This window comes from Orussus abietinus, unplaced genomic scaffold (assembly GCF_000612105.2).
Source record: "Orussus abietinus isolate OABI.00-Male unplaced genomic scaffold, Oabi_2.0 scaffold31, whole genome shotgun sequence".
Classification (NCBI taxonomy): domain Eukaryota; kingdom Metazoa; phylum Arthropoda; class Insecta; order Hymenoptera; family Orussidae; genus Orussus; species Orussus abietinus.
Window position 1 is genome coordinate 1,151,409 of NW_019394774.1, and position 27,155 is coordinate 1,178,563.

The 27,155-nt window shown below is 40.2% G+C and overlaps 1 protein-coding gene across 4 annotated transcripts in view; it reads left to right on the forward strand.

Annotated features, from left to right (window-relative positions):
• Positions 1 to 25,149, forward strand: part of LOC105698641 (matrix metalloproteinase-14) — a 41,423-nt gene extending 16,274 nt beyond the window's left edge. Inside the window, exons 2-10 of one of the 4 annotated variants that reach the window (XM_012423052.1) lie at positions 3,227 to 3,350; positions 7,589 to 7,696; positions 10,285 to 10,436; positions 11,486 to 11,788; positions 11,865 to 12,021; positions 14,018 to 14,154; positions 14,609 to 14,929; positions 15,195 to 15,411; positions 21,263 to 25,149. In XM_012423052.1, coding sequence (XP_012278475.1) covers positions 3,227 to 3,350; positions 7,589 to 7,696; positions 10,285 to 10,436; positions 11,486 to 11,788; positions 11,865 to 12,021; positions 14,018 to 14,154; positions 14,609 to 14,929; positions 15,195 to 15,411; positions 21,263 to 21,429 — 1,686 coding nt within the window. In that variant the 3' untranslated portion in view covers positions 21,430 to 25,149. Of the gene's footprint in view, positions 1 to 3,226; positions 3,351 to 7,588; positions 7,697 to 10,284; positions 10,437 to 11,485; positions 11,789 to 11,864; positions 12,022 to 14,017; positions 14,155 to 14,608; positions 14,930 to 15,194; positions 15,412 to 20,898 lie in introns of all 4 variants that reach the window. The other 3 variants (XM_012423055.1, XM_012423053.1, XM_012423056.1) reach the window with 3 other exon arrangements.
• Positions 25,150 to 27,155: the final 2,006 nt, after the last annotated feature.

Genomic DNA, 27,155 nt, shown 5'->3' on the forward strand with positions numbered 1-27,155 from the left:
GTTATTCAATATTCTCTTCTTGCACATCCCAATGAAAAGTTTATCTTGGAAAATTTATTCGTAGATTCACGAAGCATAAGCACAAATATTTTTAAGAAAACAAAATGCTACGTTTGCGATAACGGATCGTCTAATTTCGGAGTCTGCAGGTCCAATTCCGATGACCGGTTTCTCAAAATGGGCTCCAGTCAATGTTTGTATTTTTTCAATTTTTTTTAATAACTTTAATTAAATTTCACGGTATGCTGTATTTTATATCTGTAGATAGAAGTATGTCACAACGTTTCATAGTGAATTTGACGAAAATCTATATCTTAAATATGAAATACATATTTTTAAATTAATGGTCCAATTTAGGTAACCTTTTCCTACTGATTTCAAGAATTTTATTTACAAGTAAACAGACCGAAAAGTAACACGTAGACAAGAAAAATGTATTCATTATTCTTGAATGGATATTTAGGATAACGACTCATTTCACCCCTCTCAACAGTTTATGCTTCAACGGCACGATGCCATCAACGATCGATGATGAACCATTAAGAGATAGTTAACTGTTTCATAGCTACCTACCTTCAACGATTGCTCATTGCGTATTTTTTCGTAAAATGCGTGCCGTCCTACAATATGTAAGATTATTGAATGAAAAGGAAAGTAGAAGTTGTTTCGACCCTTTCGAGTAATTGTTAATATCTTTGCACATCGCTACAACAATTTTCTGCATCGAGTATAGCAGAGTTTAGGAGGGAGATGAGTCACTCCTGAGAAGATAGTGCATGCCTTAGGATTAAAGCGTTCCGAATTGGTTATAATGACAATATCCTGTACCAATCTTCATAAATGGTCATTTTCGAGTTAAACCCGCAATCCGAGGTTTTCAGCGATATGGAGTACCTGCGGTATTAACCAATATATACACACACATTGCGACTGTTCTCATAACCGAAATCATGAAGGCGATACGAAGAGGGGGGGAATCAGCGAACTGAGTGTACCGAATCGTTTGAAATTTTATCACGCGAATATAGAGACCCTAAGAGAGGTCCTGGCACTCATGAAATTTCATGGGTGCCAGGACCTTCCTTACGGCCTTCGTATATATATGNGGTGTACCAAATCGTTGGAGCTCTCACCATATGAATGCAGAGGCTCGAAGGGAGGTATTGATTCACAAAAAAATAGAAAAAAAATAGTTTATAAAGTTTCGTTCGTTAAGGTGACACGAAAGTGGCGTCTGAGGGATCTCGTTTATGGAACTTTTCTCCAAACTGGGTGTACCAAATCGTTGGAAACTTCAGCATGTGATTATGGAGACCTTAAGGAAGAACGTAATGCGCATGAAATGAAATTATTTTTGCTAAAAAGGTTTTTCTTTATCCCAGACTAGAGCCAAGAAACCATTTTTGGTTGGAAAAATGAAATTTCATGAGCATCGCGTTCTTCCTTAGGGCCTTCGTAATCACGTGCTGACGTTTTAAATGATTCGGTGCACTCAGTTTGTAGAAACGTTTTATCAATATTTTGACCCTTTCATATCATGATCCTTCAGCATACGAAAGCGTGCAATGTATGTACAAGTGACGCCTTTTTTCGAGCGAAATTGGTTGAACATTCTAAGTATAGATATGGATAACTGGATATACCTGAATGTTTTTAATGGGTTTTTATCTAGAAGCAAGGACACGGCGGAACGTCGAGCGCTACCTTCTTCAAATTGACTCGTCGATAAGGGAAGGTTCCTATCTTCGTCTTGTATTACCTTCGAGGCACCGTAAATGAGCAAACCTACATACGATAGAGTCCGGGCAACGGAGTATTTTGCGCAGTCGAGGTTGGCGCCCATCTTTCCTTACTTACGAGATACCGAGAAGAGATCTTTTCGATTTTTCCTTTAACAGTCGAAAATGAGTCATCGACCTTGAATGAAAAAGAGAACATTGTTTATGTACAAAAGCGCCTTTCGCACGGTTAAATACAACTGCGTGTATCATTGTGTACAACGTGACCTCGTGTTACTTTAAACGAAAAGGAAATTTATGATCCATCGTTGCGCGTCGATAAATGCCTGGATCATATTCTATGGAATAGTTTTTCACACTCTTCCGTTTCACATAAAATGGTTTTGATATAACGGAGACTCGAAGAAAATAAGGTTTATTTCCTCTGTTAGCACGATTTACCTTAGGAATGGAGCTTTTACAATGAAAAGCCGTGACGGCTTCTTATTCGGACGGTACGCCTTTATTCAAAGAGTACTGTGTTGTATTCAATTAGATGTTTGGTGATGGATTATCACCGCGAAAAAAACATAGCGCAAGTAAGGCATTTCAAATTCTGCTCATTCAAAACGAACAGGTGTTTTGTTCTACACATAGATACGATTTTGTTAATTACGTCGACTTTTTAACATTTCCCTGAGTTTTATATGCCGCTGTACAACATCTATATCACCTTTTTTGAAATCCATATCGTCCACACCCCCAAAATATTTTTGGTATCCCGTATGTGCTTTATGGAGCTCGATTATTTTGAACTTTGTTACCTGCATTGCTTGTCAAACGCTTCTATTGCAAATATTACTTGAAAAATGCTCCCAAGATAATAAAAACTCAACACCACGACAGAAGATGACAAAACGTAACCGGGATTGCAACTTGACGTAGGACTTATTTCCATACGCGCGGAAAGTTTGCGGAATCGGCGCGGAATGTCTTGGAGACAGCTTATTCCGCGTCCCGCGCTCCGTCCTCCGCGTCGATTCCGCGTGTTTTCCGCGTGTATGGAAATGAGACATTAGGGAGAGGACAAGCGGGCGCGTCATTGGAAACGACGATGATTGAGAAAACATTCATTTTCTGTTCGGGCATTTAATTCGATGAAAAAGCATTTGTTTTACCTCGGACGTGTGACCCCCCGTGTCCGCCCTCTCTTTTAATCCGCGGGCGACTTCCGTCAACGTAAATTTCATGAAATACCGAAGCAACCCGGATCATTCTCGTCCGCACACTTGTAGGTACGTAAGAGTGCCCATGGTGTTACTATGCATGTTAAAAGTCTGTCGTCCCATGACCGATGCAACCTCTAATCTAGCCTCATGCGCGTTATACGAGAAAACTTCCCGTACGACACGACTCCCTATAACGCGTAATAACGTATTAACCGCGTTATACGGGAGTCTACTGTATACCGCAAGGAATAAAATGCGAAATGCCTCCACCTGTTACAGAGATACTTGTCGCAATTCGGGTACTTGCCACCGGCGAATCCTACGAGCGGCGGCATCATCTCCGAGGAGACGATGGTCAGGGCGATCACAGAATTCCAATCGTTTGCTGGCCTCAACGTAACCGGTAAGTCGATTCCTTCTTACTCAATTAACGTACATGCAAACCCACGACGGTCTGCTTTACAAAATTAATCTATAACATTGAAGCAATAACCGCATAATTTGTTGCTCAAATCCGTATAGATTACTGATCAGTATTCATAAGTATTGCGGATAAGTAACTGGAAAGAATAAAGCTTAATGCCCGTGAAAATAATAAAAGAAAATCTGTGAAGATAACGGATCATTTTTCTAAAGGTCGTTTTAAACGTTACCTTCACGGTAAAGAATGCTTCCCTTGGGTCGTTGGATGAAATAAATACACCGGTTCTATCGAAGCATGATACTCCGTGTCTCCAGTGTCCGCCCGTTGAGAGATAGACGAGTAAGAACTAACGTAAGCCGTTTAGAGTCAATTTCCTGCGGTGGACACAGGTATAGTGATCCTCGGCAGTTGCTCAAACGCAGTCGGTGAAACAGTTTTTTCACATCATCTGCTGACTGTACGGAATTCCTTTAAGATTAAATCGCGAGGGTGAGTCATCCGATGTACGACCCCGCCATGCCGCCGCGAAGCAATTCATCGAACTCTGAATCATCGGTTGAGTTTTGTGTCGCCGCTGCCGGTGCAACACATTTTGGTCGCATTCACCCTGCTTCCGAAAACACTCTCTCCGGTTAGGCGTCCGGTTATACGACGTGCTAAATCATTCGAATGGGATCGGACCGTGTACCGTAACGTTTAGAGCTTTCTTTCTTGTCAATTTTACCGTATGCGTTATCCGCGATACCTCCCCGGAATAAACGTAACCCTTATCACGTTAGCTACAGGCTAACTACTACATCTGCCTAGTTTTCGTTCTTCTAGTTCAATATACGTTACCTTTATGTATGCCTCCGTATATACGCATTTTCGTGCGTGCGCGCGCGCGGGGGCATACATACACACGGAGTTCCGTAAAACGGATGACTTTCCTTTTTGGAGTTCTTGAAAGGTGGCAGAATTTAGATTCGAACGTTCTCTTCCCATTTTTTTATTACACGATGAATTATTGCAAATTACCAATTAACGATATTGACCCATGTTGGTGCACGGTAACGACGAATAACATGGATTCCTTAACTTTGAAATATCCGTGTTTCTTCCCACATTTCATTTAAATGCTTAATTTAATGTATCAATTAATCGTTTAATAAATAATTATTACTTATTCTCAATTGACTCATCGAAATACCTACTGAAAATGAAGAAAATTGAAGTTGAATAAAAACTAGTGTTGAGGATGCGCGTGTCCGGAACCCAACTTACGCCAGGCTTAGAGATTACGATTTTTTACGAGTTTTGGAACACCCTGTGCGGCAATATGGATTGGAGACTGTAAAGGTATTCGAAAACTTACCTCCTATCCGTCGTAATGTCCGAGTAGTCTCCTTGAAGCATAAAAAGTCTCTCTTGAAGGAAATTAATTCTAGGACATTCGAGTTCCTTGAGTGAGTCTATTTCTCGGCAATTTGCACATAGAAATTAAAGTTTTCTCATAATATTCGAACGTAAGAAGAACTAAAGAATGAACAATCTCGTGAAACGAAGAAGAAACGATTACATGGATTGAACAACAGGTATTAACGGTTTAAGCTAATTAGCCCGTACTACTATGGATCGATGATTACTTCGGTGATCGTTGCTTACGAGTTAATCCTCTCGGATCGATATCACGTGAAACCATTTAATCAATTGAGTATTACATCGTTCAATAAATCACGAAATTGATGACTAACGTAAAACTACTTCCAATTGTGACGAAGAACTTGTACAATGACGTATCGTTATCTACACTTGCACATGTCAATACCGATGAAACTTTTCTTCGAGCTGGGTCTACCAAACTGTTTCAAACTTAACAATGTGAATGTGCAGGCTATAAGGATGGTCCTGACGCCCATGAAATTTCAATTTTTTTAAATTTGTTTACAGACACTTGTATAATTTTTTAGAAAAATTGAAATTTCATGGGTTTCTGGACGTTTCTTATAGCATGTATACTCACATTGTTAAGTTTGAAACGATTTGGCACACTCGGTTCGAAGAAAAGTTTCATAAACGAGATCTCTTTGGCGCCATTTTCACATCGGCTTAATTTGGCCGTGTACGCAATGGTCTGAAAATGCTTTCGAGTTATAAAGTATTTCATATGGATTAGATTTAATTCAATAAATACCTATTTCCTTGCCCTGATTCCTCCATTAAAGGGGCCTCATACCTATTGACAGAGGGATAATACCCATTTCTTCGCTAGATACAGAAACAATGTAGGACAACCCGTACATACGGTTTAAGTGCTTTATTAACTAGACTTTTATGTGCATATCATTTTGCAAAGAAATTGTTTTGAAACTTTAAAGTTAATTTCCACACGATGCCATTTTCCATGCTTTGTCATAAGCTAATATCTTATGAAGTTTTGATCCCGCATGGTTGATATCCTGCACATATGTTAATAGACGTGAGTACAGAAATAATCACCGACAACTACGTAGAAGCGAAGTTACTCAACATTTTAGTTATCTGTTGATAACTTTGGCCAATTTTTCCATACTTTTATAAGATGCCTTTTTACAAGTATTGATTGCTCACGAAAATGACTGGAAATGGAGTAACCTTTTCCAAAGAAAAGTATGAAACATAACAGATAACTAAATGATCACCGTGAGGACCCTTACCTCTGTCGGCACTTGGGCGACAAACGGCTACTGTTTACACTCGATGCGTAAATAACTATTCCAACATATGCGATTTTCGTTGTATCTCAATTTCGTCAGGTGGATTCCATCAACGTGGCCGGTCATTTGATAACTTTAACGAGCACGTGTCTAATTACGAAAATTAGAGTTGCGTTTGTCCCTAAATCCATTAATTTGTAATATCATCGCAGAACGAGCATAATGTCGAATAGATCACACGTACGAAGTGATACTTCGATGCGTTGGACGGATATCAAAATAAGGCGATCGTGAAAATGGCGTAAATGATAAGGTAACAACGACGGGTTATCCGTTGACCTAGAGAACCAGAAACACTGGGGGATTCGTGTCAAGGTTCCTCGGCGCATCCCGAAGGAAATTACGAGACTCGCAAGGCGTAACAACGGGGGAACGGTAACGCATCCGAGAGGAAAAAACAAAATAAGGAAGAAGCCGCGGGTAAATGTCATCCTCGGACTATCAACGAAGAACGAAGGCCCGGGAGTTTCGATTGAGCACCAATAAAAAGCGAAGGCAAGCGGAAGAGTTATCTAACCGAAGCCGGTTACAAATGGCGGGCACAATCTGCACCAATCCCCGGTAGTACCTAATCACTGCCGCGTTGTTGTCGATAATTGACGCCGGTAATTGACGGCAGGAGTAACGAGTTTCAAACGGGAATCGGCGGATGGACCGCGGGTCGCCGAAGGACTTCACGGCCATTTAGGGGATTTTGGGATTAGAAGAAACGTTACTTTGCCCGATATGCCGTTAACGAGAGGAACTCGCGCCCGTTGGTGGCTCGGGGGTTTTCATGAGATATGTGTTTCGTTGATTTACGATTAAAAGGAGACGCGAATCCGGCCGTTGGATTCGCGTCATCGATCTTTGAACGTTGCAAGAATTCGAGGCACGTCTAATACGAATACCAGAAATATAAACGAACCCTGGTTAGCGTTGGTTGGTTGTCGATGCGTCTGCGCCGTTCGGGAACGGTGGCACGGTCAAATATTGTATTATTAGCTTTAAACCTTCCGTTCAATTTTTACTTCTCATTATTATCGACGGCTCATATTAGTGGCATTTCGATGCGTTAGTTTGATAAAGAAATTCAATTAGCACAAAACTTGCCGTTAAATTGCTGAAATGCCGAGGCCCACCCGCAGAGTAGATTAAAGTTTAAATCCATAAATTTACACGTACGATCGTCGTTCGTCACCATTTGCGAATCGTATGCGAAGCTGTCAATTTCGCGGGCGAAAGTTGAGCGTATGAGCTCGAGAATCGGGTCCCTGGTCAAATTCTTATAACAAGAGGCGCAAGAGTAACTTTGAGGTTCTAATGCAAGAAACAAGGAATAACGGACCGCCGTAACGATATATTTTCATGGTTGAGTAGCCAGAAAACCTGGAACAGGCAGAACCGATTGTACGCGTCGCAGGAAATAATTAGCCATAGTCAATAGGGATACTCGAAGAAACAATCGTAATGCATTGATTTTTAATCATGATTCGTTTTCAGGAATATTGGACGATGACACCGCTCACCTGATGTCCTTGCCGAGGTGCGGTGTTAAGGATAGAGTAGGACCAAGCTCCGATGGGAGGTCGAAAAGATACGCCCTTCAAGGTAAATTACTCAGAGTAATAAAAACGATAAAAGTATTCCCATAACGTGAATCCACGAGAGACCGTGCCGCGTGCCATCCATGGCGTTTGGCGGAAATATTCCGCGGTAAGTTGACTCGACCGAAGGAATAAGGGGGAAAAAGGCGAGGAGCAAAGGGGATAACCCTGGTCTTCGGTCGACGTTCGAGCCGTTCAAGGATTGACGGAAATCGATCGATGCATCGGTATGCGGATCGCTCCTTTCGATCCAGGGTCGGCGTCGTCGTCGTCTTCGTCGTCGGTAGTCGTTCTCGCGTCCGTTTTGCTCGATCGCGCTCGCAGTCGATTAGAAAATCGACAAGGTGTCGGAGCCCCGATGACAACGCGAGCTGCGCCGTCGGCAGTCACGAAACCGCGGATGACATAACGTGCCGCGAGATCTGGCAATTGATTATCCAATCGGTCGAGATCGACACGAAACTCTCTCGATGATTCGTGCAGGATGTTTCGCAAAATCCGATCGTCGAGGAGTCCCAGACGGACTTCTGAATTCTATTTCGGGAAAATTCATCGAGTGGTAAAAATCCCGATGGCAAAAGTCCCGATAAAATGAGAAACTCGTTCACAGAATGATCGAAGACGAGCTTCGTGACGTATGCGTGCATCGGAGAGGTTCACAGGTTTCCGATGGAACGTCGTGAGCTGCAATAATTCAATAATTCACCATTTTGTCGGTTACTCGGCCGGAAAGGGGTAGGGAGAAAGAGAGGGGAAAAAAACGAGAGGATTATGTTGGAATCCATTAGATTCGACGTTAGTCCCGACTTTTTGATCATTCCGATGGACGGAAGTCTAAGCTAGGCATATTCCCAACGCCCTGGAAGGGTTAACGTAGAATCGATCTCCAAGACGAATCGGCGTTCATTCAAATCGGCCATATATCATTAAACTAGTTGTTCTCGAACACTTGCTTACCAAATCGGGAGAGAATTGATTTTCGTTGCTACGAAGATTGGATATCGATTGACTTGGATTGCCTTCGTAAAGATAACGAGGCAAAGTAAGATTTGACTCTGTACCGCTGCAAGGAAAATTCTGAAACACTTACATCACGAGTTTTCTTACGTCGTCGAGCGTTAAGCGCCGATGGTTAAGCGGCACGGGACGTGCTTTTAGCATTTACGTCATTGATAGTTTAAGTGTCAATTCTCGAATCGAATCTAAACGGGAGACCGAAATGGTCGCACCGTTTTCCTCCTTCTTTCGCTTACAACATTTCGCAAACATGCTTCTTGATTATTTATCGTCGATTCTACTTAAACGCTACTTTCTTTAATCGGAAAGCTGAACCGCATCATAAATCGTGATCAAAAAGCGATCGCTTTCCAATATTGGAGTTTTTAGACCCGTATGCACGATCGCGAGCAATACGAGTAGCAAGAGGACTGTGTTTTCCATCGAAGGGTAAAGATCGCCTTCTTTCTGAAATTCATGGAACCGGGAGTTCCTCTCGGATACAAGTTGGCCGTGGCCGACACTTTTCGGTGTTAGCTTAAATATTTGAGTAGTGAACGTCAACTTTCAATCGTAAAGAAACGAGCGATTAGGTCAAGGTATTAATAACGAATATATGACAGGTTACTTTGACGAGTCTCTAGCCATGACTTTGAATGTAGCGTCGTTGTAAACCCTGAATTTATAGTCGTACGTTCCAGTGATTTGAACGGGCGAATCCAACGGCGCGTATATCCTATGGAATTCTATCGGAACGGACAACTGGAACGCGCGTCCTCTTAAAAAGTATCGGAAACACGTCTCACGGAACGCTTCTACGTCACCTGCACGTGTCCGACATAAGATAGCTACCCGATAAACTTCCTTCTCCTTCCGGAGTCATTCTTATGTCTCATTTTGGCGGTACCGTCGGTCATGCCAATGTATCTTAATGCACGTGCATTTTTTATCTCTTTTATGTTAAATCACTCGAGATGAAGGTAATTTGTCTACCTAAACAGTATTTCTTGAAAATGTCCAATTCGTTGTTTGTTAGGGCAAGTTCGTTTACACAATGGTGTGCAGTACCGTCAAACGGGGTCAATCGCGACGATATTAAAACGTTTATGTCGATAACTTTCATTTTTTAACAAATGGTTTCAACTCTAGAAACGTGGCGATAACCGATAAGTATTCTTGAATACCAAAACGAAGCAGTTTATAGGGTGGGTTATGGTTTTGATATATCTTTTTTTATACATGCTCCTATTGACCCTCAGTAGAGGGTCACTTGAGACACGGTTTTATTTTCACCGAAACGTCACGTTATCTCAATTACGGAATTAATTTCGAAAGATAAAAGATAAAAAACAAATATATAAATATATATACATTAGGCCAAGACACGAAAGAAACGAGTTTTACAACCTTTACAACAATGCTTTACCTTTGACCTTATATTAGGAATACTCATCAAGTATATATTTTCTCACATTCTTTGGTAACGTAGAAGTCAGTAACATAAATTGAGAAACTCACAAAACAAAACAAAACAATGCGCGCCAAATCTTAGCGCCTGTCTTAAGCAACTAATTGACATATTCTCGATGAAAACAGGTTCAAGGTGGAGGGTGAAAAAACTGACGTACAAGATCAGTAAGTACCCAAGGATTTTAGAGAGAAACGCCGTCGACAAAGAAATCGCAAAAGCCTTTTCCGTGTGGTCGGAGTACACCGATTTGACGTTCACGCCGAAGAAGTCTGGTCAGGTAAACGAGAAGAATCGATGAAATCTCGTCATGTGTTCGTAAATGCAATTTAAGTAGTGATGTGACGAGTCGGATACCGTGCCAATTCGAGTTTGTACTCGACTCGATGTCGCATACATTTGGCGTGGCGAGTCGAGTCAATGGCAAGTTGGAGAGTAAAATAATTATAATACCGAATACCGATTACTCGAATTGGTAACTCGAACTCGTCCTTATGCTCGTAACTCGCTCTCGTCTGTATTAAGGTGATATGAAAGGCGCTGAAAAAGTTACTCGACGTCAGGGAAATAAAATTCATCTGTACTCCTTTCGGTGGTAACGCCATTACTGGATACTTAAGTGGTAACACAAACTGACGCGCCGCGTTACCGACATTTATATTTACGTTGAAGTCTATTACTCGGTACATTGAGAGTTATACGAAATGAAATGTTCCATATGTCATTTCGGTAGAATAATTATAAAGAGATCGAAGTAAAACTGTCGAAGTCCCATGGAGTCAAGATTTTTAATACTCTAATGGACCGACGGGACCATCCGTGACATTTAGCTGCAACTAAATTTTTGCTCCGAAGACACGCATTACCCACGTAACTCTGGAACATTTCATTTCTACTCTATTCTAAATAGTTCGAACTAGGTCCTGAAACTCATTATTTTCGATTCTAGGCCTTGAAAAAGCGCAATACATAAAAAACGTGCACGGATAACGCTATGCTAGTTCTAGTCCATGATAAATGAACAATTTATTTTTTATAAAAATTGAAATTTCACGAGTTTCAGGACCTACCATAAGGCCTCCATCTTTACGTGGTAACAAAATTTGAAACGAATCGATACATCCAATTCGAAGAACACTCACGAACGATTGGACCTCTCAACGTTTTCAGGCCGACTCTTTCGTATCATTTTAATAACTCGAGTTACAACAACGATGACTCGAGGTGACTCGAATACATGCTTGACTCGCGTTTAACGAGTTAAAATACTCGACTCGTCGGATCGCTAAATTGAAACAAGTGGTAAGAAGCAACGCGCTATCTCTGCAGGTCCACATCGAGATCAGGTTCGAGAAGGGTGAGCACGGCGACGGCGATCCCTTCGACGGCCCCGGAGGCACCCTGGCCCATGCCTACTTTCCCGTCTACGGCGGAGACGCCCACTTCGACGACTCCGAGCAGTGGACCGTCAACAGCTACCGGGGCACCAACCTCTTCCAGGTAGCCGCACACGAGTTTGGACATTCTCTGGGGCTCAGCCACAGCGACATCAAGTCGGCCCTGATGGCGCCCTTCTACCGTGGGTACGATCCTACCTTCACGTTGGACACGGACGACATACAGGGCATCCAGGTTGGGACGGAATCGGATAATTGCTGTCGCGCTACTCGCTGTCTCCCACCGTCACTTTCCTCTTTATACCTCTCAGGCTCTTTATGGTTCGAAAACGGACGACGAAGGAACCGGCACTTCTCACCGGACCACGGTTTCGCCTTCGGGCAGCGAGGAGGACCCCCGGTTGTGCATGAACCCTAAGGTCGATACCATGTTCAATTCCGCGGAAGGACACACGTACGCTTTCCAAGGTTTGTTACCGTTTGCTTATTGACGATCCTTCAAAGAGAACTCGCAGCAAATGACATATTCGTTGCTTCCTAAACGAGCGGATTTATTTCCACCCTTTCGTTATCATCGTATTGCAAACGGTTGGGAGTAATAAAATGATTAACGCTAAAACGGAAGTGCGGTAAAACGAAAACAAAGGCAAATGTACTTATCTTGGGATTGGAAATCACGTTTGGGAGAACGGAAACGCATTTAATGTTGAGTGCGAGTATTCTGTTCGCCGTGAAATGAATACATTCAACGAAGAAATCAAGAGTTTAGGGAAGCTAAAATAGCAGTCTCCGGTTTCAAGGGAAATCGGTAATCGAAAGAAACTCTTAATCCCCCCCCCCACTCGGTTCCGTTACCGTTTTTCGGCAGAGAAAACGTTTACGTTAAGGCAGAAAGCGTTAAGCCGCTGGATTACGTTATGAATCCTGTAAGTGCTTAATAATGGGCGTTTCAACACGATCATGTGCGGTTGTTCAATCAACTAAATGTTACAAAAAGTTGAATGCATGACCGAATTCCTCATTTTAAGTTGACAAAACGTGATTAATTATCATGCAGTTTAAAGATAATGTTAAGACGGTACCGAAGGACGCATTTGGGAAACGTACCTAGACTTTATGATCGGTATTGATAATTAGCCAAAAAGAAATATGAAATTTTATAATAATATAACCGCCGTACGATACATACTTGCTTAAACTCTACGTATTTCTTGTGGGATTCCGTTTAGTTTCAAGTTTTGTGCTTTTGTCGACAATACAAACCTAATTAGGGGTTGTACATATATAAGTCCATCCTTTCAAATAAAGAATGCATTTATTTCATGATAAAATGGAGAAATACCGTTTTATTATTGAAAATAGGAAACGGTCGAATAACTGGACTTTGTAAATTGTGCAAGGTTCATTGAGTTTCTCAAAAGATACACGTTACTCTAAGTTTTTTAATTTCTTAAGTAAAAATTCAGAACTGTTCTGCCGTAATAATGAACAAAGTGGTTATGTCTAAATTGAATACGATGGAGACGTTTGGAAAAGACTGTAAAATCAAATGATGATTTGTAGTTGCATTGTTAATTGCTTATAAGCAATTATGCGGTAACAGATATCCGATGCTTTTGATTACATAATATTTACATTTTAATAGAAATTATTGCCAAGTAAAAGTGGACTTACGATAACTTAGGGAGATATGAGAGTGATACCTTGGAGGTCAATCGTTCGTGAAATTTTTCGCCGAATTGAATATATCGAATCGTTTAAAACTTTACAATGTGAATATGAAGGCTTCAAGGAAGATCTTGACACGCATGAAACTTCATTTTTTATAAGAAATGTTGAAAATATCCATAAACGAATTAAATACAAACGAAATTTCAAGAGTGTTAGGACTTTTGTTATAGCCTCCATATTCACGTTCTAAAATTTAAATAGATTCGGTACACTCAGTTCGGAGAAAAGTTTCAAGAACGAGACCTCTTTGACGCCACTTTCATATCACCTTAATTATACTACAAACGGTGTTGGAAGGTTGTATTTAGAGTTATGGATTTTTTGACATTAAAAAGCAGGCTGCTTGAATTCTAAAGTGGAAAGTAACAGAACCTCTTTTCAGCTGTAAAATAAACATAAGGACATTGTCTTTCAGATTTATTGACGTATCCGAGAATGATACTTGAAGTTCTTTAATTTACAACTTCTTTATTAGCCCGTCTGGCACTTGCAACATTTTCCTTAAATAATGATGCACTAACGGTATACATTATTTTCATCACCATTGAAAACTGGAATACTTGTTACTTGTTATGACATGGAAAAAGTATTGTTAAATTGCAAATGCAACGACGTAAAAGATGACGTTTAAAAAAGAAAAAAAAGTGGACTTACTTTTTCTGTAATACGGTTATAAATGCTACGTATTAAAATGAAGTTTCATAAACTGGGAAATGAAATTATTCTTTTACAGGAGATCATTATTGGAAATTAACAGCAGATGGCGTTGCCAGTGGTTATCCGAGACTCATCAGCAACTCATGGAAGGGTTTGCCGGGAAACATAGATGCTGCCTTTACATACAAAAACGGCAAAACATACTTTTTCAAGGTATATACGGAGGAAAAATGTACAATGTCCCGCAGACTGACTTTATCGTGTGCATTTCTATGCAGGAGGAATGAATTGAAGAAACAAGGATATCAAAATTATTCATATAAACACATGTCCAGTCTATATTTGTTTTAGAGACGTAGTTATCATTGCAGTGCATATAAATCTGAGCGTCTTTCGGAAGAGTGTGCGAAATGACCGGTTTACGCCGCATCGCTGTATTTAGAACGACTTTTTGTATACAGCGGCTCATGAAACTTGACACATCGAACTGATTATTCTCGAACCATGTTTCGTCAGCCGTATTCTGTACAGCTCATTATTTTCAACCGACGGACCGCAATCGAGACGTATCGACGAAACGCTCTCTGCCGGAATGTCGGTCGGTGCGGGACGTCCCGATGACGGTGCCGAATAAGATGGAATAATATGGACAATGCGAATGCTTCAGGGATCGAAATACTGGAGGTACGTGGGCAAGAGGATGGATGGGAGCTATCCTAAGGACATCAGCGAAGGGTTCACAGGAATTCCTGACAATATCGACGCCGCTACAGTCTGGACAGGGAACGGCAAGATCTACTTCTATAAGGGGACCAAATTCTGGAGGTTCGACCCCGCTCAAAGGCCCCCGGTTAAGAGCACTTATCCAAAACTGATCTCAAATTGGGAAGGACTGCCTGACAATTTGGACGCTGCTTTGACCTACAATGGGTACACTTACTTCTTCAAAGGGAGCGCCTATTACCGATTCAACGATAGGGCCTTTTCTGTAAGTATAGCTGCCCTATGAAAGTTAAGTTACAACGTCACTTGAGAATTCAAATCATGCGAATGCTTCCAATAAATCATGATCGTGCAAAGGGACATTTATGTATCCACTTTGTTAAGGTTATAGAATTTTGTTGTTTATTCAACCGTTTTATAAGGCAATATATGCATTTGAGCATTCGCAGAGAATACGCAACATTGAAATTTGATCATTGCTTTGACTTTGTCCGAAATTGATTTACCGAGTTTCGTTGTCTTTCTTTTAGGTCGACGTCGCAGATCCGGCATTCCCACGGTCGATCGCATACTGGTGGTTCGGTTGCAGGTCGGCAAACAAAGGAACTGTAGGTAATGTTCAATGGATGGTTGAGAATTCTGGAGAATCTACTTCGTATGCTAGCAATCTGGAGGCGGTCGATGGTGATGACGTTGGCGCTGAAGGCGATAACGTTGGCGATGTCGGTGACATTATATTAGACGCAGGTACTTGAGCATCAATCAAGTTTCGGGAAGCTATCTGAGACTACTCGGGATTCCAGTATACTCATTGTCAGAGGTTGCACGGGTCTTTGGTTGCCTTCGGCAATGTATCGTTTTCGATCGAAAGACCGCGAGTTCGGATTTTCGGGAAATCCGTAGTTTTTCTTACCTTAAGCAAATGCGAAACCATGATAGAAGTTTGTACATATGCAATCACAGTGTCACAATGGATGCACTACCAAAAATAACCTGCAAATTGGCCGAACACGAATTGACGAAACAGAGCGTAATATCGCAGATTAATTCTATGCGAGCCGTTCATACTTAATTGTTGCATATTTTTCTTAATCCGTACCGATGCCAATTACATTTTTTCATGGTTTCCGCTTCATCTTAAGTACAATAGTTTAATGTTACTTTCGATGGCGTCTTAAAAGCGGCGCCACCCATTCGATATTCGACCAGTATCGAATGTTCGTCGAGGCGTGATCGGGAAGTGTTCGGGAAGTGTTCGTCAAGTGGCGAGCACACGTTGTTTATTTTGCCGAGCACCGATGCGTCGTGGGAACGACGATCGGTGCCAATGATCGTTTTGCATTTGCTAAATTTCGAAACGAAATATCGATACGAAGCGAGGAAAGGCGAACACTGAATATTTGCTTCGAGTGATCCGTAGACATGACTCGGTAGTAGGTAAATTTTTGCTGGGCACTAGATGAACGCCGAACGTGTGGCGCCGCCTTAAGTAATTTTGTCTGAGTTTGAAGAAAATCATTTAGAAACAATTACGAATTCAAGAAACTGGATAATTGAAATCCTAATGCTTCCGCCGCGATTGTATATTTATTTTTATTATTTACTTGAAATTACTTATCTTGTGAATATTAATAATAATAATTTGTAAGAACGAGATCGATTTCTCTTGTCAAAAGGATGTCTACTCAGAGTTTGCAAATAAGGACAAATTGTAGAAACAATTGAAACGGGGTTACTTCGGAGATGTATTTTCGTTTCTTCGTGTTCCATTGTCAAATTTCCAGATTGGGAAATGGTAATATCAGATTAGATGCATGGTGGAGGGACTAATTTTTTTCCCATTCATCGATTAACAGATTGACAAGAGTAACGCCGCAAAGATGTAAATGGATTAAAGAATGGTTAATGAATAATGTATAATACGAAGCATCGAAGGAATAACGTTACACAGTCATCAAACGCTAACGTATTAATCGCAGTATTTTCCACGTTTCATGAAAATCGGTTGATTCGGTATTAGGACCTTACATATATCCTTTATAGATACCCCCCAAGAGAGCTTCCATACTTTGTTATATTTGAGATGTTTGCCAGATAAGTGTCATTGTTGAGTTATTTCTTTTTTGCTAATAGTAAGCATAAATGAGAAATGTGCATTGCACGATTATATGTATTATATTAGCCAGGCGGCGGGTTGAAAAATCAAACGTTCGGTCTCTAGGTCCGTATATATTCCCTTCACCTTGAAAAATACGCGTGTAAGTTACACCATCCGTGACCACACTTACGTGTTTTCAAAGGGGATACTACAATACGGATAATAATAAGAAATAAAAAGTCGCCAAAACTTCACCACCGCCGAGTCCAGAGTTGAAAAGCAGAGTAAATATATCGTAGTATAAGTTATAATACTTCTCTTTACTTTCATTTTTACTTCAGGATACTGTCTTAACAAAAGTAGTGGTTGTGGTGAAACGCTCTCTTCTTTTTTACATGCTCTCTCTTCAATTTTACCTTTCTCTTCCTCTTCTGTTATAACATGCCTTGGAGTGATCGCATCGAATGCCCTATTATTCCTTATTAACATACGCTAGTAATATTAGATTCCTTGGCCTATCGTGAACTTTGTACCATTACAATCACGAATTCGGGTCATGTCACGAATGTTTACGATGTTCATGCATCGTTTGAAAGATTCGGAGCATAATTTGGGACGTTCCTCTGAAGGTGTTCAGAGAGCATTTCAAGTTTTTCATACCGGTCGTCCACTTTGCATCAAAGTGATTGGAAAGATCTGAAACACCAAGTTTTTGGAATCTTGTACAAAGTTCACGTTAAACATATCGCAAAGGTGCAAAAGTAATTGTACCTTGTTATGACAAATGTTTCGTCTTGATATTTCGTACTCTTTCCTCTCGGCCATTATGTTCTGCTGATTTAATGCATTATCTAGAAATTGCAGGAAGTAGCGTTTAGTTGTTGCACGTCTCTTATACGCATACAGATACACGTATGTCGCGGAACATCACACGGAGACACATAATACTATTTATTACTTATATGCACTCAACTCGATAGACAACGATACATGAGGTGCATGTTAGAAATACGACGGTTAGTAGTCACGTTGTTTGGAACTGACATTTAATGAAAATCTTGTCTCCGTTTCTCATCTCTCTAATTGTAGCGTAGCTCTGTACGAAAATTAATGCTCTGCCTCCCCCCCCCCCCCGATTAATTAAAATTACTTCATGTAAATTAATTGCACTTGCCTTTCCCCCAAGTCATTAAACTACCCGCACGAGCAACTCGATTCTTTTCACCTTGAATGTCGCACTGTCTAGATTGTAGTTGCGGATACTAATCGAACCTGCAGCATGCTGTGAATTGCATCTTGAAACAAAGCCCAACAGGTAGTAACGTTGAATGTGCTCATTAAGTTGAACTTGAAACGTCATTTTTTTTTTTTTCCTAATTGCGTTTCGACACATACATATCAGAAATATAACACGTTTATATCATGTCGCGCCAGTATCTCCCTCATTTTCTGAAGAAAGGAATATCTTTTACCGATGAAACCATTTTTATTTCATGTGCTTTTATACCCGGTAAAGCGTTTCGTATTGAAACGGTTGTTCTTGGCAAAGAAACGACAGGTGTAAGAACGTACATAATTGGTAAAGAATTTTATGATCCTACTCGTAACTTTACGAAAGAATGTTTTCTCATTTTGCGATTAATACGGTTCATACCGACTGACATTTACCTGACTTCACATGCGTAGTACACCGTTTTATACCGGTGATGAGACACACCACGATGATTGTAGTTGATTTCGTTTTTGTAAAAGAATCTCAATTTGAAAAACTTGTGGAGATTCTGAAAGATTTGATTCGAAGAAATTGACTTTCGCATTTACTGACACGCAACTTTAACGATTGTACCGTATTGTGAAGAAATTGGGGTAACAAACATAAGAAACAAAATTCAATTCTTATTTACCATGTAAGTATAGTTGCAATAGCATTCCAAATGTTAGAATCCGTTTCGTCAAGACTCATGTGTACATGTACGTACACTTAATAGATTACACTGCACATGTATGGGTTTACATACAGAAGTTTGCTTTTTACGTTAGTAGGGGGGACCTAGGTCAATCGTAACATTTTTTATGGTTTTAATTCTGTAATTGACAGTAACGGATTTTCACGATTCTGTTTAGAGTTTAGTTTTTATCGCTTTAAAAATTCGTGGACAATTGGAAACTTTATTTTCCGTACTGAACGTCTTTGTTACAATTGCTATCGGTATAGGGTGCGATTGTAACATTTGTCGGAGCAAATGTACCGTATACTTATTAATTTGGAAAATTGAATGAATATTTAAGGACGAGAAGTATAAATTGACAAATACGTGAAAGCACGAGAGATTGTATTAATTTGGGATTCATAGGGAAATGAACACTGTCTCGATTCGTTTTTCCATGTTTAAAGATAAAATTTATAATGTTTGTCACAATTGCCCCGTGTTACATTTGACCTCGGTGTCCCCTGCATACTATTTGCAGTAACGAATCTTACAACATGTGCACCTGTACCGGAAATACGTGCCAGGCGGTTGTTAATGAATAATAGAGAAAATGTTTTATATTTGTAATCGATCTAAAATGACGTATTTCTACATAAGATGTCATGAATAATGCATTATACGAAGTATAAATGAGACATTCAATATTAATTTCTTTCCTCAAGACGCATGCAACGTTACTATTTCTGGATCTTTCAACTTACCAGTTTTACTTAATTAAATTATTGTGTCGTAGATTTCATTAAATTGAAATGGAAATTTTACTTTTTTCTATCGTCTCCGATATGGCATCATTGTTAAGTTATAATTTTTTATTCATACGAAAGTTCACATTGAAGTTGAACACAGATCCTTGAACAATCCTTGCTTTCGTCGAAAAATATTGTTGCCCGGCTTTAATTGAAAACTCCATTTGATTTTATACTATTTACAGATGAAGCTCATTCTAGAGATTTCTACTGAAGTTTTTATCGATATTAATTATATTTATACATTAAGTTGATTTTATGAAACAGAACTATCCTTTTTCAAATGGAAGATACTGCAATTACTAAGTGTTGATTTAAAATTGATGTTTTCAAGTGCCAATTTCTTTGTACTCGGGTAATTTATTGACAAGTATGCAGATTATCAATAATATTGTTAAATAACACGAAGATAACAAATAAATTAAAGAGAAGATGATCGCAAGGACTTCCGTTGTTCAACAAAAACGGACATGTTAGGTTCAATCGGATAGAATCGATTCAGTAATCAATTATTGAATCAATAATCGATTCTATACGTGTTTCCAGACCTCGAGGCTAATATACGTTATTCGTTTCAATTGATTCCAACAACACAATGATTTCATAGATTGGCGACGTGGATGGTACGCGGACTATTCGAAGGTTACGCATTTATCGTCTTTGCATCGCACAGTTTCTTAATCCGTTTCATCCGAAAATACGATACATAGCACGGTGGAAAGCATTCCGTAATGCTAATACTATGATCGAAACGTCACAGAGCTTAATAATAAAAAAATATGTATGTCAATTTCTAAATGTCATTAACAAGTACTTGCCAAACGGAATAACGCAAAAAAATACAAACTTTACGTTCACTTATATTGTATACTGTACACTATTTCGTGTTATCATTCGATGAATGTGCTTCAAGAAAATACTATTAATATATAATGAAGTAAACAACGAACATTATTATTTGTTGGTCGGTCATTTATTTACAGTATCCATTTAATTTAGAGTCAATTTTACATTGGCGAGTACTAAGCGTCATATTACCTTTTTCATAACATAAATTATTTCCTATCACGGGTCTAATTTGAACAACGTGGAAATTCGAAGAACGATTAATGCCCATTTCGTCAGTGGGTAAGTTTCTGAAACATTTTCGATAAAATTCAAGTCAATCGGAAGCATGCAACTCGCCTGTAAACTATGAATGCGCACATATCATTTTCTCAATCGGAATGAATTTTGAGACAGTTAAAATTCCGTCGAGTACGTCAAGTCATGTCCGCATACAAATCATAGACACACACACATTGTTGCCTTCCGAGTAGTACCACGTTCCATCCATTGCAAAGTAATCGAAAATGATCGCAAATGCGGAATTAATGAAGCAAAATCCCGGTGTTTCCAGAGGTGACCAACTTTCGTTTCGGATCGTTCGGATTCGAGAAAAAGTGAGGGGATGCTTCCCGCGGCCTCTGGAAGTGCCACGAGTCAGAGATCAGGCCAAACACCTAACGAAAGTTCCAAACAACAGCGACCACCGACGTCGTAGCAATAATGCCCCAGGGTGTCCTGTGGGGTCGTTCCATCCCGTTCGAGACATTTGCTACTTCGCTACTTCGAGTGCAGACCGTGCGATATCGGTTGCTCGCTAAATTATTGTCGCCAAATTAATGACTGCGTGCCTTCGTGTGATGATCTCGCCAGCGCGAACGCGACCGTGCATGTCATACGGTTGGACCTGATGTACAATTTTCCGTGAAAATCCACAGAAGATCCTGACGAGGAGCTGGCCACGTCGATGAATCAAGACGATTCGTCGAACATGGACGAGAAGGAAAACTCCGGAGTCGAAGACTCGCTCGGCTCGAGAAGACCGACGTGGCGAATTTTAACTACTGCCGTGGCACTCCTCGCGAGATTCGCCATACTTTTGTAAGGAGTTGAGCAAACAGTGGAAATAAAAAGTATTGCCAACCGTTCGGCTGAATCGAGGATGCAAGGTGTAAGGATGCGTCGCCGACCACGTTAGGACATCGCCCACAGGCTGGTGGTCTGCTTTCGGACGACCGCGACTCCGGCCAGTGCGACGATCCAGCGATGGGATCTTCTTCCAAACGAGGTGGATTCCTCCTAGGAAGATACAGAAAACGGGACATTCGCGGATCAGAATTGCCAGTCGTGCTTCCGATTCCTTCGATATTCGAGAGAGTCGTCTTCGTGCACGAATAATCGACCATGTGGAGGTGTTCGAGAAACATGTAATTAGAATGAGTTCGATAAATGGCAGGGAAGATTCGTTGATTTCACGTTGCCCTGAAATCGCAGCAGTAATATATGCAATAAGAAGTACTCGCGAGGACGAGCCTCGCGTGACCTGGAGTTAATATATCCCGAAGAACTTTTCGTAGTGGTAAAAGGAACCTGACGTACCTACTATAACTGTAATTTGATATCCAAATATTGGGGATTTTCTCAAAGCAATAGGGCGTTCCGTTGAAAAAGGTATATACATTGGCATGGTTTCTTTGCGGTTCTCATGAATTCGCGGTGCTCCGCATACGCATAATTATACCGCTCCATGCGTGTAATGTAAGACATATTTCGGATCATTCGTTTACACTGCCTCCTACTTGTCGAAGCACGAGTTTCATCGCAAAGACGTTCCGCTTCTACAGCGGCTGTCATTTTGGACCTCGAAAGTGCAAGTGTACAAGTGCCCGTACTTTAATGGATATAAGAATATAGGCTCACGTTGAGCCCGTATCGATGCCCCCAGTCTTTAGAAGAGATATTGCGACATGACAAACGTAGATGCGATAGTAAGGCAAACATGATCTCTTGATCAGTAATGAAGCAAGAATAGATTCAAATCGCGCAGCGCTTTGAGCTATGTAGTGACTGAAGCTGTAATAATGTCAGGGTTTCATCGAATAATCGACATCTCGCGCCAAGTGCCTTGGAGAGTATTTTTATAATTTATAGATTAAATTTTATAAGTCGTATGAAATATGTAGTGTAGATTGTAGCACGAGGTATAGCTTTTACTCTTCCTCCAACTCTAATGTAAATAATCAACTTTCATACCTAAGTTCTAACGTTACTGTGGTGGATCGACATTCTTCCAAGTAGTGGCATCTACATTGGATTAACCGTTCACACGCTTTGTTTTCTTAAAAATATCGTATTTAAATGCGGTATTTATGGCACGAATCTAAAACCTGGAGATACAACGAGCAAAAACTTGTATGTAACGGTGAAAAATTCGGACGAACGGATACAAGATAGTCCCGGTACTTTACGCCGGTGAAGTAGACGGTCGGTTTTTGAATTGGATAGAACGGTTTCCCGTTGTAGCTGTCGTTCAAATAATTTGTTCTGTTTTTTTTTACATTTAAAAAAGAAACCTACATCACGATTCTCGTATCGCAATCATTGAAGTCCCGTATATATTCGTAAATGTACATTTTCTATTGTTGAATATTAACAGAATACTATTAATTTATATACGTTCTTATCTTTACACTGACATTATTCATTTAATTCATATCAATGAATATGATATTGAGCTCAAGTATTACCCTACTTTTATATAATTCTTTTCCTTCATGCAATAATTTAATTTCATCGGTTTCTCCTATATAAGAGAGTCAAAAGCGTGACTGATATTTCATGCGTTTTATTCCATTTTGAAAGTTGACGCGTATATCATCTATATATTTTAATATTCGTAATGCTTACTCTGTACGAACACTCACGCATCATACGTAGGCCTTTTATATACAAGTTAGTACAAGGTGATGCATAAAATGAGCAGTATCATAACCGATATTCCTTAATTGCCGTAAAATTCTCTTAACGTGGTATTATTAACGGGGCTCTTAACTGCCACGTTATGTTCATTCCTCACTCCGACAAAAAATGTATAAGTATTTTCATTGACCAAATCTTGGCCAGTGATCGGTTTATAGCTGAACAGTTTTTTTTGTTCAATTCATCGTTTTCTAGATAGGAACAATGTAAAATTCCCAATTGATGTTGCTCAAACGAAGATCTCAGCGACTCGAATCGGTATGATCGAAATTATGAATCATTTTCGATATCTTGAAATCGAGGTAAAGGCAACGTATTATTTCTCTCATCCTTCTTCTATTTCTGAACTGTCGCTCATTAAAATTTGAATCGAAATTACGAACATTAAGAGCACCATTAGGTGTAAAAAAAAAAGTTTAGCCAAATATTTAAATACCATGATGGTTATTAATATTTTCGGTCACAAAACGTTATTATTTGAGATGCATGTTAAACCATAAAAAATGATTGGTTGACGTTATTTAGAACTGTCCATTTATAGCATACAATTTACACACTACTTCTGTTCTCGTGACTGACTGCTGCACTCGTTTTACCCTATCGAGAAAATGAGCAGAATGAATGAAAAAGAAAAAAAAAAGCCTATTTATAATAAACTGGTTTGCATTTCCAGAGTTACCGGTTATTCCGCACAAATGTGATTCCGATTCACAGTTGTCCATTTAAGGAGAAACAGTGTAAACGTTACAATTACATACCCCCATAAATGAATCTTTTCTGTTTATTCTGTCAATTGTTAATATTTTGTAAAGACGACGAGAGCTTGTTACAGTATCGTGAAATGAAATAATTGAATTTGTTTATGTAGACTGTATAAGTGAATAAATTACACAAAGGCTCAAAGATATGCAAATAGTAAGTTACGTCATCTACATCCTGTTGTTTTAGCAAGTTAGAGGTAGTTATTATACTTTCAAGAGTAGAAAAGAACTTTAGGTTAATATAATGCGTCACTCTAAATTGATACAATTACATCGTCGAGTTAATTTTTTTACTCGCATGTTAGTTTTTATGAATACGATAAAGTTAAGTGGAATATCGTAGTTACACTTGTACTTAAGGTATTATGAAAAGGTCATTCTATATATATCAGAACGTCAAAATATTTAAAAACTTTTCTCCAAACTGGGTGCACCGAATTAGTTGGAACTTCAACACGCAATTATGTATGCCCTAAAGAAAGAACGTGATTCTCATGAAATTTTACTTTTCAAAGAAAATGTGTTCTTGGTTCTAATCTGGGATGAATAATATTTAGTTTAATGAAATTTCATGATCACGTTCTTCCTTAAGGCTTTCATAATCACATGTAGAAGTTTCAAATGATTCAATGTACCCAGTTTGACGAAAAGTTTTATAATTATTTCGTTGTTTCGATATACATGAGGACCCTTTCATAACGCCTGAATACTTAAAAAGTATTTTATGTGCGTCAATGCGATTCAGTCTGTAAGACATATAATTCGAATAATATTTACGTGAATGAGCAAGTTATATTTCCAAGGATATATGGATCTGTAGGTCACGTGCATTACGTTTTACTGGAAATAAAACCGTTAGATGTAAGCGAGATGGTATAATGTTGCTTCAGTATTATATTAAGAACCTAAACTTCTTTCATAAAATATGGGACTGTTTTTTTCACGTCGATTTCAGAGTCTCATAATTCATATTAAAACTTGCCATGCCATGGCGTCAATCATTGACCCATAACAAACTGTAACTGTAATATACTATTCTCATCTTGATACTATGTACAAATCAATAAAACTACAAGACGTTTAAACTTGTCGCATTATTAATTTATAATTATTTGTATCTGATACGTACATAAAAGTAAAAATAGAAATCCATGGGCTTACATGACGTATCGCGTGTTAAGTCCTAACACCACTGCTACGAATACGCTATCATTTTTTAGAATAATCTGCATTTTTAGTGCCTGCGTATATTCTTAAGAAATAGGCTCCAAATAAATGTCAATAGGCCAATCAAATTCAACCGGGTGGGGTCTCGATCAACCCGATAACTATGGACGTATAATATTGTTCTGGGTTAGTTCATTCCGCGGCATGAAGTGTCCGGCGGTTTTTTTGGGCGGTAGGAACCGCGACGGTAGTGGTGGGGGAAGTCGCTGCGGACGACTCGACTCACCTGGTTTTCGCCTGTTCGCGGTAACCCGCGATACCCGCTAAACTCGCGAAATCTGCGAAATCTGCAAAATCCGCCCGCCAAGAGAAGCGAGGGCCCGATTTGGTTAGGATAAGATAGGAGTGGGTCGGGATAAGGTATGTTGGGGGGGAGGAAAGGGTTCGGCTTAGGTTACAATGGAATCACGACGGTTAGGACAGATGAATGACATTTATAAGCTTTGAACCGAGTCAGGGCAGGGTTATCACAGTAGGATAGGAGGGAGTTTTTTACCGTAACTTTGAAGCGAAATCGCCCAGCTACAGTATCGACGTGCACGGTGTACCGACACTGACGATGTACCGATGGGGAGGCCGGTGAACCGATAGAACCGGTGTATCACGGTGTATCGACGCGGAGTACCGACGGGGCGGGTAATCTGCGAGGACCATGGACGTATGAATCCATGCAGGTTTGGGCAAGTATAATACGTCAAGTAATGTACGTGGTTTTTTACACGTATATTACAACGTATAATACGCTCCTAGTTTTCTACGCAGGCCCGAAGTATATTACACCAAACTAAGAAAACGGAAAAAGTACTTTCGATTCCAAATGACGTCCGGTGTCGATTCCGTCGGGTCGCAACATCCGGTACCTGAACGGACAGGGTCGGTTCAGGTAGGGGGCGTTCGCGACCGATGCGATCGATAGGGGACCGGATTCCGCGACGAAACTTCCTTTACCGTTTTTTTCTACGACCCGTAGTTTCGGAGATAAAGCGTAAATAAGAATGCAGCGCTCTGATTGGTCGGTTCTTTGGAGGGGCGTAACTCGGAAACTACGCGGCGTAGGAGAATACGGAAAAGGAAGTTTCGCTTCCAGACGACGTCCGCCGTCGATTCCCCCGGGTCCCAACTTCCGGTACCTGAACGGACAGGTTCGGTTCAGGTACGGGGCGTTCGCGACCGGCGCGATGGATAAGGGACCGAATGCCGCGGCGAAACGAGAGATGAGTTGGGAGATTGTTCACGGGTAGGGTGACCTCCGGTCGAGGATGCAGATGGCTAATGCACTTGCCATCTGTTACAACTCTGGGCAGCCCGAGAACCGGCTGAAAAAGCGATGAACTCCTCACAAAAACTCCAAAACCCTACATCTTCTCCGAAAAAAATCACAGCCACTAGCTCGAGAGATCAATTTAAACGGAACAATCTTCCCCATGAAGCTACCGTGGACGCAGTTCGCATCGCGAAATAAATTAATAAACATCGTTTAACATATTTTACCACCTATCGACAATTGCAGCAAGCTCGATTTCGATTAACTGCTCATGATGATTTTACCAAAAATGGCTGCTTCCAGGTGATCCACCTAAACCTGCAAAGGGGCACAAAAGTACAGGTAAAACGGAACATTGAAGAATCACCAGGAAGTCTCCAGATTCTCCGAAGTGGCCCACCTAAAGCCGAAAGGGAACACGAAGGCACAAACGAAACCATTGGGAAAGCGAGAAAGAGACGGTGATACAAGAGCTAATGACTTGCTAACCTAACCAAAGTCAAGAATATTTCGCGGTGCATCGATCTCGTATAATTGACCCAGAAAAAATGTATTCAATTATACATTACTTGGCGTGACAAAAATCTAATATATTTATCT